Here is a 24,597-nt window from a genome sequence, read left to right as displayed (position 1 = left end):
AACCCTGCGCTGTAGTCTTTTCATTTAAACTGTGGTTTCTGTACTGGTGGCCTATAATCTCTAGGTTCCTTTCGGTTTAATTTGTCTGTGAGGTGGATCGTTTAGCTTCCTGCTACAGGAACACACACACACAAGCCTTGGAAGTTTTCATTGACATCTGCTGGATTGCCTGAGAGGGTAGACAAACTTTCTCCAGCTTTTGCAGAGCAAAACATGTTTATCTGTGAAAAGTAATGGACCTACCCCCCTTTTTTTACTGCTGAAACTTGTCTTTCTTTCTTTCTTTCTTTCTTTCTTTCTTTCTTTCTCTGCCTCTATCAACTCAGTATTCCAGTAACTTTTCCTTTCCCAAACATAAATGCAAAACCATTACAGATCTGAAAAAGCCACAGTCTGCCTGTGGATAAACACAGGCCTGGTAAGACAGGGAAGGGTCCCTCCCTCCTCATGCCCCCAAAACCTGAGCAAACAAAAAAACACACATGCTCCATGAGTCAGCAGATGAAAGACATTGGGGGCATCACTCACACATGCTTCACCATGACAGTGACATGCACTAACGGGCAACGTGTACTCTTAAGTCAAAAGCAGGTTGCACTCATCAACCTTTTTTTCTGAGTTGTCAAACAGAGAAACATGCCGTTTTTCTTTTGGTCTGTGTGTGTTTTGTGTAGGTGGTTAGGAGACCACAGGTGCTGAGAAGATCAAAAGGCATGAAAAAGCCTGTGTTCTTTGTTTCTAAACATGCCCAGAAACCTCTGCAGTCAGAGTACACTAATTTCTCAATGCTTTGACACCAGAATGAGAGGAAGTGAAAGAACCATGGCCCCTCAGGACAGACTGTTTTTAAAACCCTCATGTTCTGTTGAGACTTAACTATTTTTATGTTTGTGGACCCAGAGACTTAAATGACATATTTACATTATTTAATTGCAATATTTAATGTGAACACAGACATAAAATATTTATATGGAGGATGATTAAAGCAAATTATATAGTTAAGCTATTAACAAGGACCTGGCTTGGACAACAAACAGAATATAAGTTACAAACTTAAATAATATATAGATTTTTTTTTTCATGTTAATGAATATCATAAATATTTTTATGGAATAAATATTAAAGATGTTTAAAGCTACTAATATTGACCTGGCTGGAACCCCAAAATGTAACATATGAAATATTTTTTAAATGCATATGAAACAGTATATAAGAAACTTATATTTAAAATATATATATATTTCTTTTTTAAATAATAATATAATATAATATAATATAATATAATATAATATAATATAATATAATATAATATAATATAATATAATATAATATAAATAGTTACAATAGTTTATTTTACAGTGGTTTCTTATAATTAAGGTTGATTTTATTATAAATTAGAAAATAATAATAATAATTATGGATAACCCTAACATATATAGGACTGGACATAAAATTTAAGGAAAAACCATTACAACACATTACAGAGTGACATCAATTAGTGAAGTTCATCAATTATTACATAAGTCAGTTGTCAACTTCTAAAGTAACCCGTCTAAAAATTGTGCTGGTGGCTGAGTGTTTGTAACACCTGGAGGAAAAGTGGATTTTTTAGTCTCTTTTTCACTCCCTGCAGATGCGCTCAGGAACTTGAGATGATTAATCCCCTTCATACATGAACTAGTGTGTGAAGGATAGCAAAGCTGTTCTGTTTAAGCCCTGTTTTTAAGATTCACTGAGAAAAATGTGTATGTGTGTGAGAGAGAGTGTAGAGGCTCGTTCAATAGTCTGCCTTCTTTTCCTGTCTGTCTTTTCTAGCCTTTTGCTATTGTACGCTGGTCGCAGAACCACGTATTACCCCTGCAGCTCATTTTTTCTCTGGATCAGATTTCTCAGAACACAGATGCTGCAGAGACTCACAACAAAAAAGGCTTTTAAAATAATGCATCCTTTGATTTCCAGGCAAGCACCGGCCTCCTTGATTCCAGTTTGACCTCGCCCTTCCAAACAGCTTTGAAAAACAATTTGGCTAAGAAGTCAAAGCCTCTACGCACACATGAAAAAGAATGCATTTGTGATTGGGAAACAAGAAGCGCCATGTTTGTTTGGGGGCAATGTAATGCTAGTTTACCAGGGTCATCTTTGCTGCATGATCAAATGAGGAATGCTCTCCCTCGGTGCCTTTATAGTTCGAATTGTGCTGGTGAAGTATCTTATTATGACATCTCGTTCCTTGGTCCGAACACGTCTGCCGGCTTTGATATGGGCTACGATCATGTCATAATGAGATGGCATCATAGGAAAGGGATCGGAGAGGTACTACATCTGGGAATGGAAAGTATTCACCACTATAACCCAAACATCAGAGCCTGTAATCTCCCGCCGTGGTATAATGTTTATTGTCTTTCCCTTCGTTCAAGCTAATTGGATGACAATGAAAGATATGATAAAGAAGACTGACGATGACTAGTGGAGTGAGTACTGGCAGAGAAGCTGACGTCAGCATGGGACAGATATGCACATGCATGAATACTGCAACTCACTGAGACGACCTCACAATGACCCATACATACAATCACTCACCAGCTCTTTCTTTTCAAAAATCACAGACAGACACATATGTATATGCAAATCAATAACCTCAAACCAATGCAACGCTGTCAATAAAGCCGAAATTGAAATGTTAATTGCAGTAATGCTGACATTTGTATGTGCAGTTAGCATGTTGTGATATACTCTGTCCCAATATATACACAGAGGATAACTATATGGTAAAATTTTGTTCAATGTAAATGCAATTTCAGTGACTGTTTTATTTAGGGTAAAAGTAAATTTACTGCTAAATTGTTTAGAGACAACTTTAGCATGTACAGGATGAAGATGCATGCAGATGAGATATTTGCTAATTTGGTTGCAAAGTAGAAAATCGTGAATAAATTTGCAATCAAATAATCTATTGAATTATTACAAAATAAATGAAATAATAAAAACACTAGCAACAACATTCTGCTCCAATTCGAAGGGGCAATCTTACAGTAAAGGTATAACATTCACTTTTCGCCTCAAAATAAATTCTGTTAAATGTACGGTAAAAAAATATTTTATATGGGATAACATTGGTTCCTGTATATTTCATAACCATTTTTTGTTTAACTGATATAAAATATACAACTTGAACTACTGAAATCTGCTTTTTTACTTAAAATGTAAGAGAAAATAAATCATATATATACATATATTTATTATTATTATTATAATATTGTCACGGGAGGAGCACAAGACAGACACAGTGGGCGTGGCGTCAGGCCTCGGAGAGGCTTTTATTAACAGAAATCATAAAACAACAGAGGGAAAAAGTGGCCAAAAGGGGGAAAGTGTCCAAAATAACAGGGAATCTGGTGTCCTCGTCGTGCTGCGGGATTTGTGTAGGTCGGGCAGTGTTCATCAAGGAAGGGTCCAGGTAAGGGGCGGAGTCCGGCGGCCGCACGCGCTCCCCTCCTTGGTCCGGGGCGCGAGGGGCGGCGGCTTCCTCTAGCGGCCGCATCTCTCTCGTCGGCCGCGGCGCTGGTAGGGGATGGACGGCCCGGCATCCTGGCCCGTCGGCCGTGTAAACGGGTGCGGTTCTCCTCCGGATCGCGGGTCCGGCTGCTCACGTCTCTTGTGGCGCGGGAGTCCCTCAACGCACCCTTCCTGGACCCACGAGGACACCAGTGTGCATGCACGGGGAAGAGACCGGTCTCCTGAGGAGAGGCGCGTTGGGCTTTTAAACAGCGGCGGTAATGAGGCTCCACTTCCTTCAGGTGTGCCCCATCACACGCCGCCAGCCCTGACTCGTCCAGCGCCCCTCCTCTCACACACCCACTCCAGTCGGGAGCCTGGTGAAGGGCGGCGATTTAGGACGGGGTGCCGGTGATAATCAGGGAGGAGGCAGCTGACTCGTCACATTCCCCCTCCCAAGCGACATCCCCGTCGTCAGGGCGCCGCCCACACGGGAGTGCTACCATCCTCAACCAGGCTCCAAACGGTCGGAGTGGGCGGGGCTTCCTCTCCGGGCGGTCCTCCCTCTCGCAGCGCACCAGAACAGGGACAGAGAAACCGGGTTTTAGTGACAGCCTCAACCAACCACAGGGTAAAATGACAATGGAAAAGTCACTTACCCCTTGTGTGGCTGGGAGGCTGTCCCCAGTTTTCCTCCGTCCCAGTCTGGGTTCTCACGAACGTTTGCAAGCGAGAGGGAGTGACGTCACCAGACGTTTCCCAACTGCGCTGTCTAGGCTCCGCCTGCCCGCATTCTCCACCAGTGTCACGGGAGGAGCACAAGACAGACACAGTGGGCGTGGCGTCAGGCCTCGGAGAGGCTTTTATTAACAGAAATCATAAAACAACAGAGGGAAAAAGTGGCCAAAAGGGGGAAAGTGTCCAAAATAACAGGGAATCTGGTGTCCTCGTCGTGCTGCGGGATTTGTGTAGGTCGGGCAGTGTTCATCAAGGAAGGGTCCAGGTAAGGGGCGGAGTCCGGCGGCCGCACGCGCTCCCCTCCTTGGTCCGGGGCGCGAGGGGCGGCGGCTTCCTCTAGCGGCCGCATCTCTCTCGTCGGCCGCGGCGCTGGTAGGGGATGGACGGCCCGGCATCCTGGCCCGTCGGCCGTGTAAACGGGTGCGGTTCTCCTCCGGATCGCGGGTCCGGCTGCTCACGTCTCTTGTGGCGCGGGAGTCCCTCAACGCACCCTTCCTGGACCCACGAGGACACCAGTGTGCATGCACGGGGAAGAGACCGGTCTCCTGAGGAGAGGCGCGTTGGGCTTTTAAACAGCGGCGGTAATGAGGCTCCACTTCCTTCAGGTGTGCCCCATCACACGCCGCCAGCCCTGACTCGTCCAGCGCCCCTCCTCTCACACACCCACTCCAGTCGGGAGCCTGGTGAAGGGCGGCGATTTAGGACGGGGTGCCGGTGATAATCAGGGAGGAGGCAGCTGACTCGTCACAATATATATATATATATATATATATATATTTTTTTTTAAAGCATAGGCTTTTTGAGCTTGTCATGTTTGTGCAGAGAGATGTCACATCAGATCACATGGTGCTTTTTGAGTGGTTTGAAAGAAAGGTCATTGGTCTTTCCAACTTGAGGATCTGCCTCATCTGTAGTTTTTGGCCCAGTTTCATAATTTCTCATTTGCATAGCATCCGTACGTCCTGTTTGTCCCTCACTCCACCATTTCTCAAGGCATTTTTTCAGTTCACAGATCCTCTGTCATGTCAAGGCAAGTTTTAACACAACCAAACATTTTATTTTATTTAAATAGTGGCTTTATACATTGAGTTAGTTTAGGAACTGAATCATTGATCTGAGCACATCTGAATCAAGCCTGTGTTCATGTGATATTAAATTACATCATGTTAAAAATGTGACTTTGCATAAGTTTTTTTTTTTTTAAGAAGCCTCTCATGCTCACCAAGGCTGCATTTATTTGGTCAAAAATACACTAAATACAGTATTTTAAATGCATTTTCTTCCTGTGATGGCAAAGCTGAATTGTCAGCAGCCATTACTCTGCTAGTTCATCATATGTGGCTGGTCCATAAAACACGGCCAATACTCATATATAAACAGTGCACACTGTAAAATTAATATTAACTAAATAACAGAAACTGTGACACAAAATACCCAAATATACATTATAAAAAAAAAAAAAAAAAAAAAAAAAAAAAAACAAACAAACACAAAAGAAAAAAAAGAAAAAAAAAAGAAAAAGCTATTTCAATATCTATATATCTTTTTTATCATGTTTGATAAAAGGAACTTCAGGGCATTAACTTTTCACTACAAATTATAGGGATATTCATAGTCTCTACTTGCAAAAATCATAAATTTGACTGCATTGTACAGTAAAATTCAATTTAACATGATGTTACATCATTTACATATTTTCAGTCCCCTATCCTGCATTGATAAATATACCTAAAAAACCCCATAAAAAAATATGTAGATTTACAATCAAGACAGGCATGATTGAGGGCATACTCGTTCAGTTAAAAACACAGAGGGGGACACTATCTACAACTATGTAAAGCATCTAATGTGAAAGTTCATGAACATTCACAATGACAAAAGCTCTGTCAATCATCAATTATTAAATATTGCCGAGCAATAAGAACAGTATATAGCCCACTAAAACACCTCTTCACTAAGGCCTCGTAAGTGCATGTGACCCCGACTCACTCACCAGTCACGGCTGTTTATAACTGTCCCCATTAGGAGCCAATCTCCGCTCGAGAAGCAGGCAGAGCGCTTGGGCCACTTATCGAAAGACCTCTGGAAAACTTCAGCCATTAGCATGTGTGTGCATTATGATTTGTAGCACAGGAAGAAGAGGGAGCGTAAAGGGGGAACATGGCAGACAGCTCCTTTCACAAGATTGGACTTTAAACCAGCCAATTAGTCGTTTCACACATTGGGAGCATTGTGCAGGTCACACATTAATTTGAGAAATGAGCAGGAAAAGTGGAAGCTGGTGATGTGGAGAACGAGAGAGAAAGAGAGACTGCTGCTTTAATTATAGCAGAATTGCATTTCACAGATTTCCAACCCCTCTTTTCTATTTCTCCTGCTCTGTCACCGCATATTTCACCCAAAAAGGTGACAGGCTTTTCTTCAGCTTTGAATGTCCTTCATTGCCTCTCTGTTTGCTCTTGTTAGTAGAGCTCCTACAAGGATTTGACAGCAAGTAAATTCTCAGCTTCTCCTAATTTGACAGGGAATCTGGTGATCTGTATGCAGGGATTTTGTGATGCATTTCCAACTGTACGCACAACCATTTGTGTGTTCAGGTCTGCCTCTGTATGTTCTTATATGTGTGCAGGCATCTAATTAGCTCTGACTTACTCTCATGGTGTATCAAAACATGAAGAGTTATCTCTGCTATATTGTTACATTAACGAGAGTAAACAGCATAGGAATAAAAACTATATTTCTCATTCGCATTTTTATTTTATTTTTAAGGAAGCTCATGCAACACAAGGTACAGGCAGTATTTCACCGCGAAAACCTTTTTCACTAACTGCTCGAAATCCAGTTTAATCAAGCTCTGAGTGCGCTAAAATAACCTGAAATTAATAGCAGGAAATAAGGCACACAGCTCTTTTCTATGCAAATGAGGGGTTATAGATTGCACCTTATTCACAAACTTCACCACTGAGTGCCTAGCACAATTAACATCACAGAAATTGGTGGTAAACTTATTTTTACTTAAAAGAGACATTTGTGAATTTTTTTTTCCAACAATGATTACAGTACACAATATTGCAGAAGTCTGCTGAAAATCAATCACAACATGAAAACTGCCCAATGCAAATTGCATCTTGGGCAAATTTTGAGCATGTTTGCAACAATACTTCTGTTGCATACTTAATTTTGTGCATTATTAATTTAAAGTTGCTACTAAATAAGCTCAAACATTGAAGTACACAAGATCACAGTAGTCTGCCGAGAATTGCTTGGAAATGGGAAATGTCCAGTGTTTGGGGTGTTTTGCACCAATACTTATTTAAATCATAATGAATTTGGTGATTTGTATATTTAATTTGTGCACAATTAATTTCTAATTACTAATACAACTCCAACAGCAAAGCACACAAGACTTCAATATTCTGCCGAGAATAACCCGTAACATGAGAACTGTGAGAAAATACAATGTACAGTGCTACAAGACAAATTATTTTTCTTACAGTGCATTTATCTGCAAACTTGTGGCAGTACAGCTTCACTGAGGACCCAGAGAAAGTTTACACTGTGGGAGAACGAAGCATATATTCCATCAGAATCAATCTAATCAATCCACTAAACCACAATGGTTCTCTGGCAGGGGAGAGTAGAGGAAATATAGATTGTTCAATTATGTTGTCAGATATGAGAGCAGAGAAAACAAATAACCTGAATCCATAAGTGCCTGAAAACTTTAGCTGGGTAATACATGTACTCATTTAAGAGCATTGAGCCATTATCTTGTGTGACTTGCATGGTAAACACAACAACAGACGTATCAAAAACCTATTAAGGCTTAAGAATGGCTCTGTGAGGGGAATATTTACATCACTATTAGTATTTACATTTAAAAAGACATGCTTAGCTTGAAAACGCAGAGCTGTCATATCTAAGGCACACCGGCCGATTGTATTTCCAGGAATAGATTGACTTGAGGGCCGCACTTAAGCACACACTTTTAGGTTAGATGTCTTGGCATCTTTGAAAGCTTGGTGTCACCATCACTATAGACCCATTCAAATACAGAAATGTGTATTTGAGAACAACCATCTATCAGAAAAATGAGCTTTTCAAGATATGTTTTGAGGCCAGACACTACAGATTGATCTGACGTCTTGCTTTGAAGGCCTCGTTTTGAAAAGATGAGACCTCTGCTCTCTTTAAGAATTCTAAGAAATACAAGAGCTCATCACTGCAACAGTGTGAGAAGGAAAAGCACACATAAGTGATTGAAAGCGATAGCTTTGTCCAAAACAGGTAATGACATCTTCCTCAGTGCTTTAGTGCTTTTGCAGCAGCACTGAATACTTATCAGTCTACGGGATCAGCAGGAAGTAACAGAAAGCCAGGCTTATCTGTGTTTTGGTCTGGAGCTTTGGGGGAAGGGCTGAGGAGAAGATGAAGGGGAGGTTTGGAGTTAGTTGTACTGTTTGGGGTGAAAACATGCCACAGGGCACTAGGCTTGCAGAGGATCTGAATACTAGTAATTGTATTACATAACTAACATGCAGTAGCATAAAAAAGACATAATCTGATTATTGATAGCAAATGTGTAAATATTTGCTATATATTTTTCATATTTGCTATATATATATATATATATATATATATATATATATATATATATATATATATATATATATATATATATATATTTAAATAGCAATTATTTGCATATTATTTTTTCTTATGCAAGCGGATCCTTGCATATGTGTTACAGGTTACACAATATTTATGGCACTTCTTAGTTCTGTATGCCACTTTCATCAAAAACAATTTGTTGATCAAGTACAATGCAATGGTTAATCAAAAGTTCATCTAATCTCTTAATTACTACACCTCAGTAAATTACATCTGCGTACAGTTGCTTTCTTGATCGTCATGGACAATAAAACTATCTACACTGCAATAAAAGTAGAAGACAAACTTTAGATTTAATGCAAATTTGAAGTTTACATTGACTTTGCGTGGGTTATTTTAAATTGTAACAATATTTTACATTTCTTTAAAAATAAATTAATATTTTTTTTTATCCAGCAAAAAATAATCAAGAGTGACAGTAAGACATTTATAATGTTACAAAATATTTTTATTTCACATGACGTTGTGCTGAACTTTCTATTCATCCAAGAATCCAAAGACAAAATGGATTCACAAAATTATTAAGCAGCACTACTATTTTCAACTCTGGCAATAAAAAGAAAAGTTTATGAAACACCAAATCAGCATTTAAGAGTAATGGCTGCTGACAATTCAGCTTTGCCATCACAGGAAGAAAATCCATTTAAAATACTGTATTTAGTGTATTTTTGACCAAATAAATGCAGCCTTGGTGAGCATGAGAGGCTTCTTAAAAAAAAAAAAATTATGCAAAGTCACATTTTTAACATGATGTAATTTAATATCACATGAACACAGGCTTGATTCAGATGTGCTCAGACCAATGATTCAGTTCCTAAACTAACTCAATGTATAAAGCCACTATTTAAATAAAATAAAATGTTTGGTTGTGTTAAAACTTGCCTTGACATGACAGAGGATCTGTGAACTGAAAAAATGCCTTGAGAAATGGTGGAGTGAGGGACAAACAGGACGTACGGATGCTATGCAAATGAGAAATTATGAAACTGGGCCAAAAACTACAGATGAGGCAGATCCTCAAGTTGGAAAGACCAATGACCTTTCTTTCAAACCACTCAAAAAGCACCATGTGATCTGATGTGACATCTCTCTGCACAAACATGACAAGCTCAATTACAGGAAATTGAGGATAACAGAAATTGCTGAGAGTCAGTTAGAAAAAAGCCAAGACATGCAGACGTACAGTTGTGGGCTGCACTGGTTAGTGACTAATCGAATGACTTCTGAAGGCTTTCTGGCTGAACAAAAAACTATCTCTCAGACCTGAAAAGATCATAGGACTAATAAATAGTCTGATAGCATGTGGTCTTGCTCTTCCGGTTGTTCTTATGTGTTTTATTTACATTTATTTGAGGGACCTTCCTTTGAACATTCATCCCACATATGTGACTAATGACGGGCCAGGATGTCTGTGTGCTTAGAAAAATAAAGTCCAGCGGTATGTGTCTCAGGCGCAAGTGTCAATCAGAAGATTTATTAAGGAGGAAAATGGATAAAGGCACTTGTATCTTCATTTAAAATGTATAATATAATTTATCTTCAGATGAAAGCATCTTCTAATAAACCAATCTACAAGTAAACCGCATGTTTCAGGTATCAAATGATTACATTATTAGATTCAAATGTATAAATTACTCATGTGTAAGCAAATTGTGCACAGACACTGCACGGCGTCAACAGAAAGAGCAAAAAGGGAGGAAAACTGATTAATCCTCAGCCTATTCGATTGCACCACAACTCCCGATTTCCATCAAAAGGTATTTTAACATGTTCAGAATGGGTTTTAATGGAGGTAAAGTCTGGGTGCCTTGCCATTTACATATTTACAATTACATATGCGCAGAAGACCCATGTTAATAGATATCCAGGTCCAACATTCAACATTGTTTAAGATGGTCAAATGTAATGTAAAAAAAATAAAAATTTCATTCCTATAAAGAAAAGTCAGAATTGTGACGTCTATACCACAATTTCAAGAAGAAAGTCAGAATTGTGAAAAGTAACCTTTTTTTCTGTGGCAGAAAACAATACAATTGTGAGTTGTACAAGTAAATCAGAATTTTAAGGTTTAAACTTTTTAACTGACTAATGAAAAGTGGTTTCTATGATTATTGAACAAAAAATTGAGAATCTCCTAATTAATATTGCTCATCGTCGTGAGGCTTAATGAAAACTACCATAATCTGTTTAGATCATATCTGTACCATAAAATGAATTTGTGACTTAAAGAAGTCCTCAAGTTATTTGTGATAAATGCATGATGGACACAACCCGTTAAACCAGTTATAATCATAACATTGCAAGGAAGAGACGAGCAACCGTTAATGAGCAGCTGAAATGTTTAAACTTTAATGTTTTCATTCGTTTATGCAGATTGTCAAATTAGCACTAGAGAGTGTGAATTTCATTTTAGGCTTTTCAGAAACCTCCCACAGTGAATATACATAACATTTTATAATAATACTCTTACTTCCATTCATATAGTTTATGGGCCCATAACTGATACCACAGAGTTCTTTCAACTAGTCCAGACTAAACATGTACTGTAGTAGCACAGAGTGTGCAGATCCCAAGTTTAATCAATAAAGCACAGTGGCATACGGTTTAAGCTGCAAATCCAGTTTGTCTCTCTGTTTGGCTTTAATTAATGGCAGAGACATAAACGACAGTATATCCTCACACCAGACCGCCATCTGTGATAGTGGGAGGTGAGCGATTTGACAGACACATACTTTGTGTTGTATGAGTATGTAAGCTGCTTTGCTTGTTATTCTCTGTCAGAGATACGGCTCCAAAGCAATTGAGTAAGACCAACAAAACCACAAGCATAAGTGAAGTAAAGATTTGCGGGGAGGAGATTGTGGGGGGCACCCAGCATCCCAGAGATGAACTGAACTCTACCTCAATGCTTCTCAACAGATTTTACACCACACTGTAAAAAAATTTCCTGTAGAAATTACAGTAACTTACTGGCAGCAGTTTGCCAGTAACTTACTGTAAATTAAACTTACAGTAAAAATACTGTATTCATATTTACAGTACCATTTAACTTGCTGTAAATGTATTTGCAGTAATATATTTTTTACTGTAAAACACAATTATGTTTTTTTTCTCCTTTTATATATTTTAATACAATAAAATATTACTTTACACTGTGAAATTTACTGTTAATTGGTTCACTTTTATTATGTATTGTAAAACTTTACAAATTATTGTATTTCAACAGGTCTCATGTCTCAGTAGTAAAAACTATAAAAAGAAACAAAAGACTGTTTAACTTCTTTTATTGGTTTAATAGTTAAATTGTAATACTTGAAATAACATTTTAATATTCTTGCAGATTGTACTTTCAGTTTTCCAAAAACTTGAATACATTTCATTTATACATAAAAGTTTCATATTAAGAGCATTTTAAAACAACAGACATGAACAGATTCAGTCATAAGAACAATCTTAAAAATTTACAAATTCAGGAAACTCCTGTGTAGAATGTATTTGCTCTTAGTAGCTTAATAGTTTTGCCAGCTGAAATCCAGAAACTCCTTAAAGGGATAGTTCACCCAAAAATCAGAATTAGGTCATTAATAACTTTCCAAACCCGTAAGACCTCAGTTTACCTTCGGAACACAGTGTAAGATATTTTAGATTTAGTCCGAGAGCTCTCAGTCCCTCCATTGAAGCTGTGTGTACGGTATACTGTCCATGTCCAGAAAGGTAAGAAAAACATCATCAAAGTAGTCCATGTGACATCAGAGGGTCAGTTAGAATTTTTTGAAGCGTCGAAAATACATTTTGGTCCAAAAATAGCAAAAACTACGACTTTATTCAGCATTGTCTTCTCTTCCGGGTCTGTTGTGAGACAGTTCAAAACAAAGCAGTTTGTGATATCCAGTTCATGAACGAATCATTCGATGTAACCGGATCTTTTTGAACCAGTTCACCAAATCAAACTGAATCGTTTTATACTGTTCGCATCTCCAATACGCATTAATTCACAAATTACTTAAGCTGTTAACTTTTTTAATGTTGCTGACTCGAGAACGAGTCAGTATTTTGTTCATTATCTGGCTCGGCTCGGTGTTCATCTTCAGTTCTCTCTTCACAGCAGTTCAGTCAGTGTACTTTTTGAGTAAATGAATTACTCCGGGATATTGGTTTGTTTGAACTCAGAAGTGTCAGCCACATTAAAAAAAGTTAACAGTTTAAGTAATTTGTGGATTAATGCGTATTGGAGATGCGAACCGTTTAAAATGATTCAGTTCGATTTGGTGAACTGGTTCAAAAGGATCCAATTACATGGAGTGATTCGTTCGCGAACCGGATATCACAAACTGCTTTGTTTTGAACTCTCTCTCACAACAGACGCGGAAGAGAAGACAATGCTGAATCAAGTCGTAGTTTTTGCTATTTTTGGACCAAAACGTATTTTCGATGCTTCAAAAAATTCTAACTGACCCTCTGATGTCACATGGACTACTTTGATGATGTTTTTCTTACCTTTCTGGACATGGACAGCAGACCGAACACACAGCTTCAATGGAGGGACAGAGGAGATAAATGGAGGTCTCACGGGTTTGGAACGACATGAGGGTGAGTTATTAATGGGTGAATTAATTTTTTGGGTGAACTATCCCTTTAATGAAGGAGGATACATGAGGGTTCAGACCAGAGTTCTTCCTTTGCACCATCTTCCCACTTCTTTTGATGACGTGGAACTTTGAGGAGCACTTGCTGTTGTCAGGGTTAACATTCAACCTTTACATAACAGAAAAAAAAGTTAGATCATTTGATGTGAAAAATGTCTAACAAAACAACCAAATACTCACAACACAACCAAATACAGAAATGCACTGCAAATGGCACAGAACACAACGGAAATATTTCCAGGGGACCCAATATGTGACGAACCCAGATGGAGCATGTTTAGTACTCAACGTCTACTTTTGTTTTCTTGCAAAAAATACAGAGATTACATATTTATGACATACAACTTTATATACAATATAAAAATTTAAAAAGAACATGAGGGTAAGATATTAATCTATACATTAGTAACATTGTAAAAAAAAATGTTAATGTTATGTTTAAATAAGTTTCATAGGTAATAAATGTAAGGTAATGTAGGGTCCAAAGATGAAACAGCTAATTTTAAAGTTGAGACACACACAGATAAATAAAGCATATTACGAAAACTTTTTTGTATAAAATTTATTTATTTGCAACAGTTATGTTAACAGCAATAATAAGACATTTATATCCTAAGTACAGCTATTAAACTGATAGACACCATGCTGCTTTGTCACGAGAACATCCCAGGTTAAAATAATGAGGAAATTACGTTGGCTAAATCCGAAATCGCCCCTTAACACTCATTCACTCATTTCTACATTAGTCCACCAATACGGTTCACTTGAAGCTGTGAATGAAAACGAGTGAGTGAATTCGGACTGCCGTTGATCGCGCATTGGATGTACACAGTCGGGTTCGTCACTTACTTGGGTCCCCTGAAAACATTTCCATTATGTTCTGTGCCATTTGCGGCGCATTTTCGCGAACGAGATTATGTTATTCTCCCGATGCTGATGTACAGAACAAATGTTACATTTGAAGTAGACATATTTTTCTCTTGGTTGTTTAGTTTCCTTAACTTTATGTGTTTGCGGTAACGTTAAATGTGAGACTGAGGGGCGGAGAGGCTTTGGAAAGTGTATGAGCATTCAGGAACTGCACACGAAAATCTTAAATTCGCCGTGTTTTTATGCCCCTTGGCATGATTAATAAAGGCGTATAATGTCTCCACAGAGACGCCAGTGTTTGCACACGACACGAACATTGCGGGTTTTACTCTAGCACTACAAGCATGACGTGCATTTATATGGGGTAATCAGTTAATAGCAAACGATAATAGCGGGAAAAATCTGACTGACTTTAAGCTAAATCCACGAAAGCTTTGTTGTTCGGCTAACAGTTCACATGAACACTCACCAGCTCCTGGAGTGGTCAAACCCAAGGCAGAGACCCGTTAATGTCCATATTTTGATGGTGAAACGTTCAGAAAAGGGAAAGAAAGGAAAGAAATATGAATGTTTGCACAGTGTCACCACAACTCTCTCTAGCTCTCTTCACAGCATAAATGTGAGGTGACTGCGCGCCGTTCAGTGGCAGCGTTTTTTTTATTTATATTTTTGTTTTAGTCAAACCAAAGATATAATATATTTAAAGTAAAAGAAGTAATATTTGTACCCACCTTTGCATCTGACTGGTTCTTTTCGCGTGTGTCTTGTTTTCTTCTTTCTCCAAGTGGGAAATAAAACTTGATCTGTGATTGGTCAGGTTTCGCGCTCATTTTTTCTTTACTGTATTTAGATTTACAGTAAATTAAAAATACTGTAATTTAGTGTCGCCAAGAGGGTATTCCCCAAAATGTAACTATAAAATACAGTAATATGCTGTATAACTGTCCTACAGTAAAATACAGTTCATTTTACAGTTAAATACTGTTAAATGTACAGACATTTCTAACAGTGCAGCCATTAAGTGACCAACACGAAGCATCTATAAAAAAAAAAATAAAAAAATAAAAAAAAAGACTCCTCCAGGGAGATTTTTCCCCCATGTACGTCAGTTAAATGCACTATTTTTCAGGCTGTTTGAGATAATAGAATGCCTAAAAATCTTTACACTATCTGGGGAAATGATGATGGTTACTCAGTAAAAAAAAAAGGTCTAGAGGAAATTAAACAAAGTTGAAGTTATTTAAAAAAAAAAACTAAAAGAGACGGGCTTTTGACAAAACATTCGCCATTAGCCACCCCCCTGCTCCACCTCTGCGTCACACACCAGGAAGAATGCGCACCCTCAGATCACTTGGACGTGGTTGTGTATAAGAGGTAAAAACTACATAAATACTGTTCGTTTTCTCACACAAAACGCTCGTTTCGTGTCTTAGGCAATCAATGTGAACTTATGATTGGGGAATTGTTTAATTTGGACTTCTCTGTGCATGATCTTTGAGGTGGTGACCATAGACCTCCATTATATAAGTGACAAACAATAATGGTTTGACCTAAAAATATCAAAATTGAAACTACTGCAGAAACAAAGACACCTAAATCATGGATGCCCTTGAGGTAAGCTAAAACACACCAAAATTTTATTTCAAAGTGAACTATCCCTTTAAAGACTCTAATTCAGGAAGTCTGTTCTCATCTTTGTAATGCCATAATTAATTTTAGAGTCAAATGTTGGTATTCTACCTGTTAATATAGTCACACCTTCTGGAGATATTCACTGTGGTAAGATGACACATCAAACATAATTTAAATCTGGAATGCTCATTTTCAGTGCCTTAATAGATAAGATAGAACAAAAGTTTGCATTCGATTTTTCAGCAAAGATTCCTATTATAGGCATTACGTGGCACAAAGAAATTCAACTCAAAACTTGCCTGCCATAATTAATCTTCCTGTTTGAATCAAGCAGCACGCCAGATGTCGGAAAAACTTTCATATTTGCCCTAATGAGAGCACTTCCTGACCAGCACTGAGAATATGTAGCCAAACTACAAGACTGAAAATATATTAGCGGAAAAAGAAAAACTGAATATCTAAGCCAGTTTTCAAAAACATTGATTAGGTGAACAACACAAGTGAATTACTTATTTAAAGCTAAATCAGAAGAGAATCCTCGAAGAGAGCTCTTATTAAGTTGATGGGCCTGGTAGACGTAGAGAAAAGGAGGTTTTTGTTTTGTTTTACATGTTCAGTAACATAATTATTTGATCATTACCTTGACTGTAAACTAGTCTTACAACCCACGTACCATCGGTTTGGGCTGGGTGGCACATGAGTTATGCAGAAACAGATAGTGAGTGCCAGAAGCACAGTTCCTGAAGCCTATTATTAGATCCTCTGGTACTCACTAGAATAAAAGCTGAGGTAATATTGCATCATACAAAACCAGATTGCAATGACACAATCATTAATAACATGCCGTGCTGGAACGGGCCTGTATCTATCCAAGCAGGAGGCTTCCCATTTGAATCTTCTTTGAAATAATCTCAGAAAACCTGTGGTTTGTGCTATATCAGTTCAAAATGCATTTTGTAGAAATATTGAGTAAAAGATTGCAAGTTTTTGTGCACTTCGAGAGCAGAATACTTACCAGATTCTGCATTAAGTCTAGACTTCAGAGGCTTGCTGAATGAATGCAGTTAAGAAAAGAAGGGTGGGGGGGGGGGTAATGGTTACACCAATCAAAATGGGCCTCATCCAGCAGCGCGAGATTTGATTTCTTAAAGGAGCAGATTTCTTTTTTTCCGGTCCAGTGGAGAAGGAAAATGGGAAAAAATAAAGCCATTACTCAAATTGAAAGGAGGGGTGGGAAAATGTTTGCTTGCATCTGGAAACACCAACCCTTCTGAAGGAGCCCAATGGCAAGATCACAAATATCCTTGCTTTGATCACTCAAACACACACGCACACATGCCATTAAACAGACATACATTTTCTTATCAGTTCCAGCTGATTTATTTGTGTCAGATACAGACTTCAGCATGACGACATGTAACTCATTTCCTTTGCTACAAAACGCAGATGGTCAATTGAGAGTATATTGCACAAAATAATGAAAAACAAATGTGCCATTATAATGAAAATAAAAAAGCAAAACAAAATCCAGTTTTACACCTGCTATTTGGGACCCATTCAAACAGATATACATAAACTCCTAGCTTTACTATATTACAGAACATATACAATCTTCAATCTAGTACCAGAAATGAGGCTCATGTGTTCCCCCAATTCCATTGTACACTTCCCTATAGAAACGCTTCAGATCTACAGCTGTACATTTGCCTGGAGTAAAATAACCAGGCATTTAAATGCAAGTCGACTTCTCAGTTTAATTCTTGCATGCTTTTACAAATAAAACCGGGTTGAAGTGCCTGAAAAACCTCACTTAAAGCACAGTAAGAACATTCCCTTTAACTGTACAAAAATACGCCAGAAAATATTTTAATTTTTTTTTTAAAAAGATGAGGTATGTTGGTCATGTATCAAAATGCTTCCTGCCATACCTGTGTGTTCAGAGTGGTTATCTGCTTAAATATGCCCATACTTGGAGGGAAACGGAAATGGTTACACACACACAAAAAAGAAACTTTTGTGGCGTAAATAAATCACATAAGACCTCAGAATAAGTTCCATCCTGAACAGCGTTTCAGAATTGCCTCCATTCGGTCCAGCAACCGTTTTGCCAGCTCCATGTAGAGATATGGGTGGGATGGGAATGCATAGTTCAGATTTTACATTTTGCTCTCCACCACAGTTTAAGCAGTTTCACTGCAACCCCACAGAATAACCACACTATGGCAAGCTACTTTAACATTTATTTCTTTAAACTAACTGGTCTCTATTTTTATTTGACTAGCACTTATTTTAATTACCATTAAATGATTCAATAGTGGTTAGCATCTCAGTTTCAATCGAAATTTATTATTTATATACATATTACTCCTACTAGTTATTATCCTATACCAGTACCTATCGGAATGGAAAAGTAGATTTTTATACTGCCATAGTGACTAGCAGCAAAGACATGACATTTACAGTGATCTTATATTAAAAAAAAAAAAAAAAAAACACCAACTACTTATGGCTTACAATGATAAAAACAACTGCTTGTCAGATAAAAGTAGAAACTATGTTATTTTAAGGAATATATGTTAAAAGCGCTTGCCATACACACACAGCCCTGTCAATATGTTGACAATGTTGTCATTTTTGTTCTTCTACGTTACAAATCTCGTAACGCAGGATCCACCGTCTTAACCAGGACAAGCACGGAGACAGAGTCCAAAAATAACCTGAAGATGCGAGATGCCCCCTTGGTTCTGGAGGAGTTAGTAAGTTAGTAAGTGAAAACCAGGTCTGAAAAGTTCGCCTCCAGCCAGTCTCCCGCAATCATCTCACTGAGCTCAGGAGTGCAATAGTCCGGGAACTCGAAGTGAGAACAGAGGCTGCCCTCGCTGTAAGAGTCCAAATCTTTATCCACCAGAGAGAGACAAAGGTTTCCTGAAGTGTTGCCCAAGTCTGTGGAGTGAGAGCCCGCAGCTAAGTTCAAACTGAAGTCCACCAGCAAGTCATCGGAGTCCTCGCTGGAGCTGCTGGACGAAGAAGAGACGGACCTGAAAGAGGATGCTGGTGACACCGAGGCAGGGTAAGCTGCGCTCTGCTTGGTAATGTTCTTGAAGTTGTAAAACAGTCTGCTGCCGGGAATCGCGCTCGCGTGCCTGGACTCCTCGTACATGCTGGCGCCCTCGGACTCCGCGGCGGAGCTCAGCGTGGGGCTCGCGGGGACGTTGTGCAGCCTGACGTGCTCTTCTTCCTCGTAGTCATCCTCATCCTCGTCGTCGTCGTCATCGTCATCTTCGTCGTCAGTAATTTCCCTTTTGATAGACTTGGTCACTTTTAAGTTTGTGAAAACATAGTTGTACCTGCAATCTTGCGAAGAAGCTCTCGCGGTAATGTTCCCCGGTTTGCTCGGCTTGAGTTTCGCGCACTTCTTCCCTGCAGCTCTGACACTTTTACCGATCTTCTCCGGCGACTGCACCGCTGGTTTCGAAGAACTCGTGTCGAGCTTTGGTTTTTTCTTGGGTCTGTATTTGTAGTCGGGGTAGTCAGCCATGTGTTGGAGCCGGAGCCGCTCGGCTTCGCGGATAAACGGAATCTTTTCACTGTCCTTCAGCATTTTCCATCGCTTCCCAAGTCTTTTGGAGATCTCAGCATTGTGCATGTCCGGTGACTGCTCCATGATTTTTCTCCTCTCGATCTTGGACCACACCATAAAGGCATTCATGGGTCGTTTAATGTGGCCGGTTGCTGTCTTGCACCAGTCCGGTTTTGGTGGCACCGGACTGCACGCCACCAGTTCGTTCTCCTCGGTGTCTGTGGTCTCTCGCGACATGCTGCTCTCCGTCTCGCTGTGCTCCGTCTGCTGCACCATGGTCAAAGATACTTTTCTCCCTCGATAGACTCGCAGATGCCGCACTCTAAGACAAACCTCTTTTAAAAGTTACCGACTGCCTTCTTAACTAGTTCCTAGGTTTCTCATGTCGATTGCGTCACGAATAATTATCCAATAGCGGGCCGCGGCTCCGCCCACAAGCCCAGACATTAACCCTTCGCGTCCAACCAGACCTTGCCTAGGCAATTTAAATGGTGACTTCATAAACAAAATGCTGTATGATAAGAAAACAGACATCCTGATCTAAAACAAATTCAAGTCAACTATATAATCAACCAAAAAAATCAGTGAAGACTATGCTTATTTGCTTGTGTTATCAGTACAAATTAAGTTATGAGTAAAAAAGAAATCATGTACATTTATAAATTTATTGAATGTTTCATCTAAAGTTTTTTTTATTGTTTCCTTCACATACAGGATAGTGGTATATAATGATACATATGTTTCTGTCCAAAAATACCCAGATGAAGAGACAGCATGCTATGCAGACACTGGATTCGGACGTGTCTTGTTGCCATCCTGCCTTCGTACACAGCCCAAGATTGCATTCGTGTGCACGCCTGTGGGAGGGATTTTCATTACGTGAGCGAGACAGGCATATTGAATGAACACTGGGTTCGTTCAGTGCAACACAACAGGGGACAGAGATAAAGTGAGAAGAAAAACATATACTGTATCTGTATTTAAAAGATCAGAGCACGTCCTTGTCATGCACCAACTACTAAAGCATTACTTATAAAAATACCTGTTAATAATTATAACAAGTACAACTAGGACAGAACTATTGTAATCTGAATACCTAAATCTTAGCAGGTTTTTAACATGACAATCTGCAGACATGTCACAAACTGCTTAAATCCCCCCCCCCCCTGCCCAAAACAAAATACAATTCTTAATTAGTTTAGTCTTAGTCTTAATCAATTTTATTTTATAAATGAAATAAACAAAATGGGACTCCACCCGTTAAGATTTTTGATTCCTCAATTTGAAAACTACATTTACATTCACAATCTTGACAATGTTTTGCAACACTTATTTTTTATTTGTCTGTGCAGGTTGGTTGAAAATATTCAGACTGATACACTAAAAGTTATGGTCAGTAAAACTAATTCCTAACTTTCCCCCTCCTTTTTGCAATTAGAAAAATATACTCGCACATTTCTCAACATCTGTGCTGACTTTATTCAGTGATTCACATTTTGACCATATAATGCCAGTGCTGGTGTTGATTATACCCCTGTCCCACTTACTTTATATTATGCAAGGAAAATGTATGTAGGTTGTTACTCTGAAGCCTGAGCTCATAATAGAATAATGATGTTATATGCAACCCAGTCGTCTTGACCTATATATAAATTTACCTTGCATATTGCTCTATATAATATGATGTGTCCAGACAGCAGACAGGAGAGTGTGTGCAAAGATTTGCTGTGTCAAGGAGGTGAGCGACTCTCTCTCTCTCTTTCTCTGTAGGCCACCCTATACCACAGCTCTGGCTGACAGCCAGCTCCGTCTCTGATAAACCTCTCTGCCATTCTCTCATTTCTCCTTCCCCTAGAGGGCAATCATTTACCCCTTTGAATCAGTCCTGCCCTGCCCCCACGCATCACTTCCTCCCCCACCTCAGACTCATGCTGTGACACATTAGAAATGCAATGAGAGGATTTTGCTGGGCAGTTTTGCATTGAGATATTGATATACAGCCTAAGATTAATTTTCACGGGCAGCGTCTCCTACAGACCAGACCACCCCCTTCCCTCCCATCACGTCTTCCCGCTGGGACTGGCTGCTTCCCGAGTGCTGTCTGCCACAAGCCACATGTCTTTCCAACTCTGAGCCATGGATCATAATATTCTGCAGCCTTTTCAGCTACTGTGTATAGTCTAATTTAAACTTGACAATGTCGCCCCAAGACCTGGAGTTACCAAAGGCTGACATGCTGCTAATGTACGAAAGTAACAAAATAAGCTTATTATCTACTTCATCCATCATGCAAACAATAATTTCCACTTGTTCCATGTTTCTTAAAAAAAAAGAAAAGAAAAATAAATCTGGGTTACAGTGATGCACTTACAATGGACGTGAATGGGGCCAATCAGTCAACATTAAATTGCTCAGTATAGCCACAAGACATGTACGAAATGCACGTTTACATGATTATAGTGTGAAAATTGCTTAGTAACCTTTTCTTTGCAAAGTTATATCCAATTTTACAACTTTGTTGCCATGACAATGCATCATCATAACCCCTAAAACTACTAAAAATGACTAGCACAGCTTTATAGCTCAAGTTTTAACAGAGGAATTAATATAAGTGGTTTTATAAAATGATACGCTTCGCATTTCAGCTTTTAAATCCTCCAAAAATTGGCCTCATTCACATCCATTATAAGCGCCCCACTGTAACCTCAGTTTAGCCTTTTTGCACAGAAAATGAGGGATGAAGCCAAATTATTCTTTGTTATAATCAACATTATGCCACAAATGGTGTTTTGAATATTCCTTTAAGCTTCTTCAAGCCAGGAACATTCAAGAATTCTTGCTGCACCCATTTTTCCCATTTTATTTTTATAATAACACCCTCCTGCTCTCAAAGCAGTGGTGCATTACAGTAAATTAGATGAGGCTTGTACAGTGGTAAAATGGGTCTGGCGGAGGGAAGAGGTGAAGAGAAGATGATAGAGAGACAGAGAAGAGCAGACCAGACAGGAATGACTCATCTCCTCCATGGCGTTTATCTTTCTTAGACTAGGAGCTGCCACTCACCCACTGGAGAAGTGCTAAAGCAATGGATCAATAGATAGTCCTGACTAGGAGCTATCTGATATTGAAGATGCAGGGACGTATACCTTCTGAATGGCCCCTGGACGGGCTCGTTCAATACGCCTTCAATCTCAACTGCACACAAAGGGCCAAAGTCAGATTAGGTGACTGCAGGGTTGGAGGGACACTTGCAATGGGTGGAGTGCCACATTCACATAAAGGAGTTAACAAGCCTAGCATCCTGGACATTGATTGGTAACTCAATGGCAAGCTTTGGTCTTACCTAACGGCTGCCGTTCTAGAAGTGTGAACTCAAAACACTGTTGAGTAGGCGTGGAAGCGGACTGTTGCAATTGTTTTGTAAAAGCTGTGCAGATTGGTTGGAAATATTTAGTTTAAATATACTGTCAATTAGATTTAAAAAAAAATTAATAAAAAATTTATACTTTTATTCAGAAATTATTCAGAAAACTTTCTATTCATCAAACAATCCAGAAAAAAAGTATCAGTTTCAGCAAAAATATTAAGCAGCACAATTGTTTCCAATATTTATAATAAGCCCCAAATCAGCATATTAAAATAATTTCTGAAGGATGTGAGTCTGAAGACTGGAGGAATAATGCTGAAAATGTAGCTTTACCATCACAGGAATATAATATATTTAAAAATAGATATATGCATAATATATCACAATGTTTTTAAAATATTTTTTATCATTATGTGCAGTCTTGGTGAGCATGAGAGACTTTTTTCAGGAAAATCTTTCCAACTCCAAACATTTGACCTAGAGTTTTCATATTTTGATCCAGGGATCCTCAGATAAATTACATTTAAAGGAATCCCCTTCCGACAGCTATATTTTCATTTATCCATTAGTTCATGAATATAATACATAATATTGTGTGATACTATATTTCGGTCAACTATTACTGTTAGTTTAACCGTATACATTTTTCAACAAAACAGTAATCTTGCAGTCCCCATTTTGAAAACCCCTGGTTAAACAATTATTTTTGTTTAGTTAGAAACTAAACAGGTCTTTAACTTCAAGCTGTTGACAAAATTTTAAAGTCAGCAGTAGACCGCACACCAAAAATGTTGTATGATTTTCAAAGATGTCTCGAGGGAGCCTTTTTCTGTCATTTTACTCTTTATTTTAAGGACATTTCCTCAACTCACCATGCATGATATTTGATCTAATTCTGCTGTTTCCAAAACATTTTTCCTCATCCTCTAGTGAGAATACCACTGTCGCTGTGATTTGGGGATGGTAAAGGATTTTGTTATCAGGGTTAGATAAGGAACCTCTGAAGTGGAATACATACTGTAATGCAATTGACCCCATGTCTCCACACTTTCAAGGTCTGATGCTTGGCAGACAGGAGTGACTTCACGAGAAGATAAACAGAGAATACTTAACACGCTGGTGTGTGCTTGTGTTAGACGATGTCAATGCAGCAAATGCAATGGCAGATTACACTCCAACACCATAACCTTGTTTTTGTATTCTTACAAAAAACATCTCTGTGTGAATTGGAGGTGACTGTTGAAGTTATTTACAGGATTTCACAACACTCTCTTCAGTGCCTCCATGTCAAAATGATGAAAGTACTGAGGTAAACGCCAAAAACAACTTACTATTCTCAAGTTACACTACTATTGACTTTGAAAAAAGTTACCAACTCAATTTATGTTAAAACCTGAATGTTTATGGTGTTGTATTGTCAAGCAGCATAGAACCAAGCACTTGGCATCAGTCGTCTAAAAAACAAAACTTGTCTTATAATAATGTATAAACAAGCAAAGAATGTACAAAACTACATGTGCTCAAAGTCAACTAGTTGGTGGGTCACCTGAAAGAGAAGGCAACTTGTCAGTTTTAACCCAATAAAGGTTGACATAAAA

At 38.7% G+C, this 24,597-nt stretch overlaps 1 protein-coding gene and 1 long non-coding RNA gene across 2 annotated transcripts; both read right to left on the bottom strand.

The window, feature by feature from the left end:
• Positions 1-13,525: 13,525 nt before the first annotated feature.
• On the bottom strand, positions 13,526-15,183 carry LOC113095971 (uncharacterized). Its single transcript, XR_003288432.1, has 3 exons — positions 15,152-15,183; positions 14,890-14,895; positions 13,526-13,659 (listed from the first exon to the last, which is right to left on the bottom strand). It is a non-coding gene; the product is annotated as an uncharacterized LOC113095971 (long non-coding RNA).
• Positions 15,184-17,413: 2,230 nt separating this feature from the next.
• On the bottom strand, positions 17,414-19,992 carry LOC113095969 (transcription factor SOX-11-like). Its single transcript, XM_026261338.1, has one exon. The coding sequence runs from the start codon at positions 19,906-19,908 to the stop codon at positions 18,814-18,816; it is 1,095 nt and encodes a 364-aa protein (XP_026117123.1). The 5' UTR covers positions 19,909-19,992; the 3' UTR covers positions 17,414-18,813.
• Positions 19,993-24,597: the final 4,605 nt, after the last annotated feature.

This window comes from Carassius auratus, unplaced genomic scaffold, assembly GCF_003368295.1.
Source record: "Carassius auratus strain Wakin unplaced genomic scaffold, ASM336829v1 scaf_tig00215821, whole genome shotgun sequence".
Classification (NCBI taxonomy): domain Eukaryota; kingdom Metazoa; phylum Chordata; class Actinopteri; order Cypriniformes; family Cyprinidae; genus Carassius; species Carassius auratus.
This window is presented reverse-complemented; position numbering and strand designations above follow the sequence as displayed.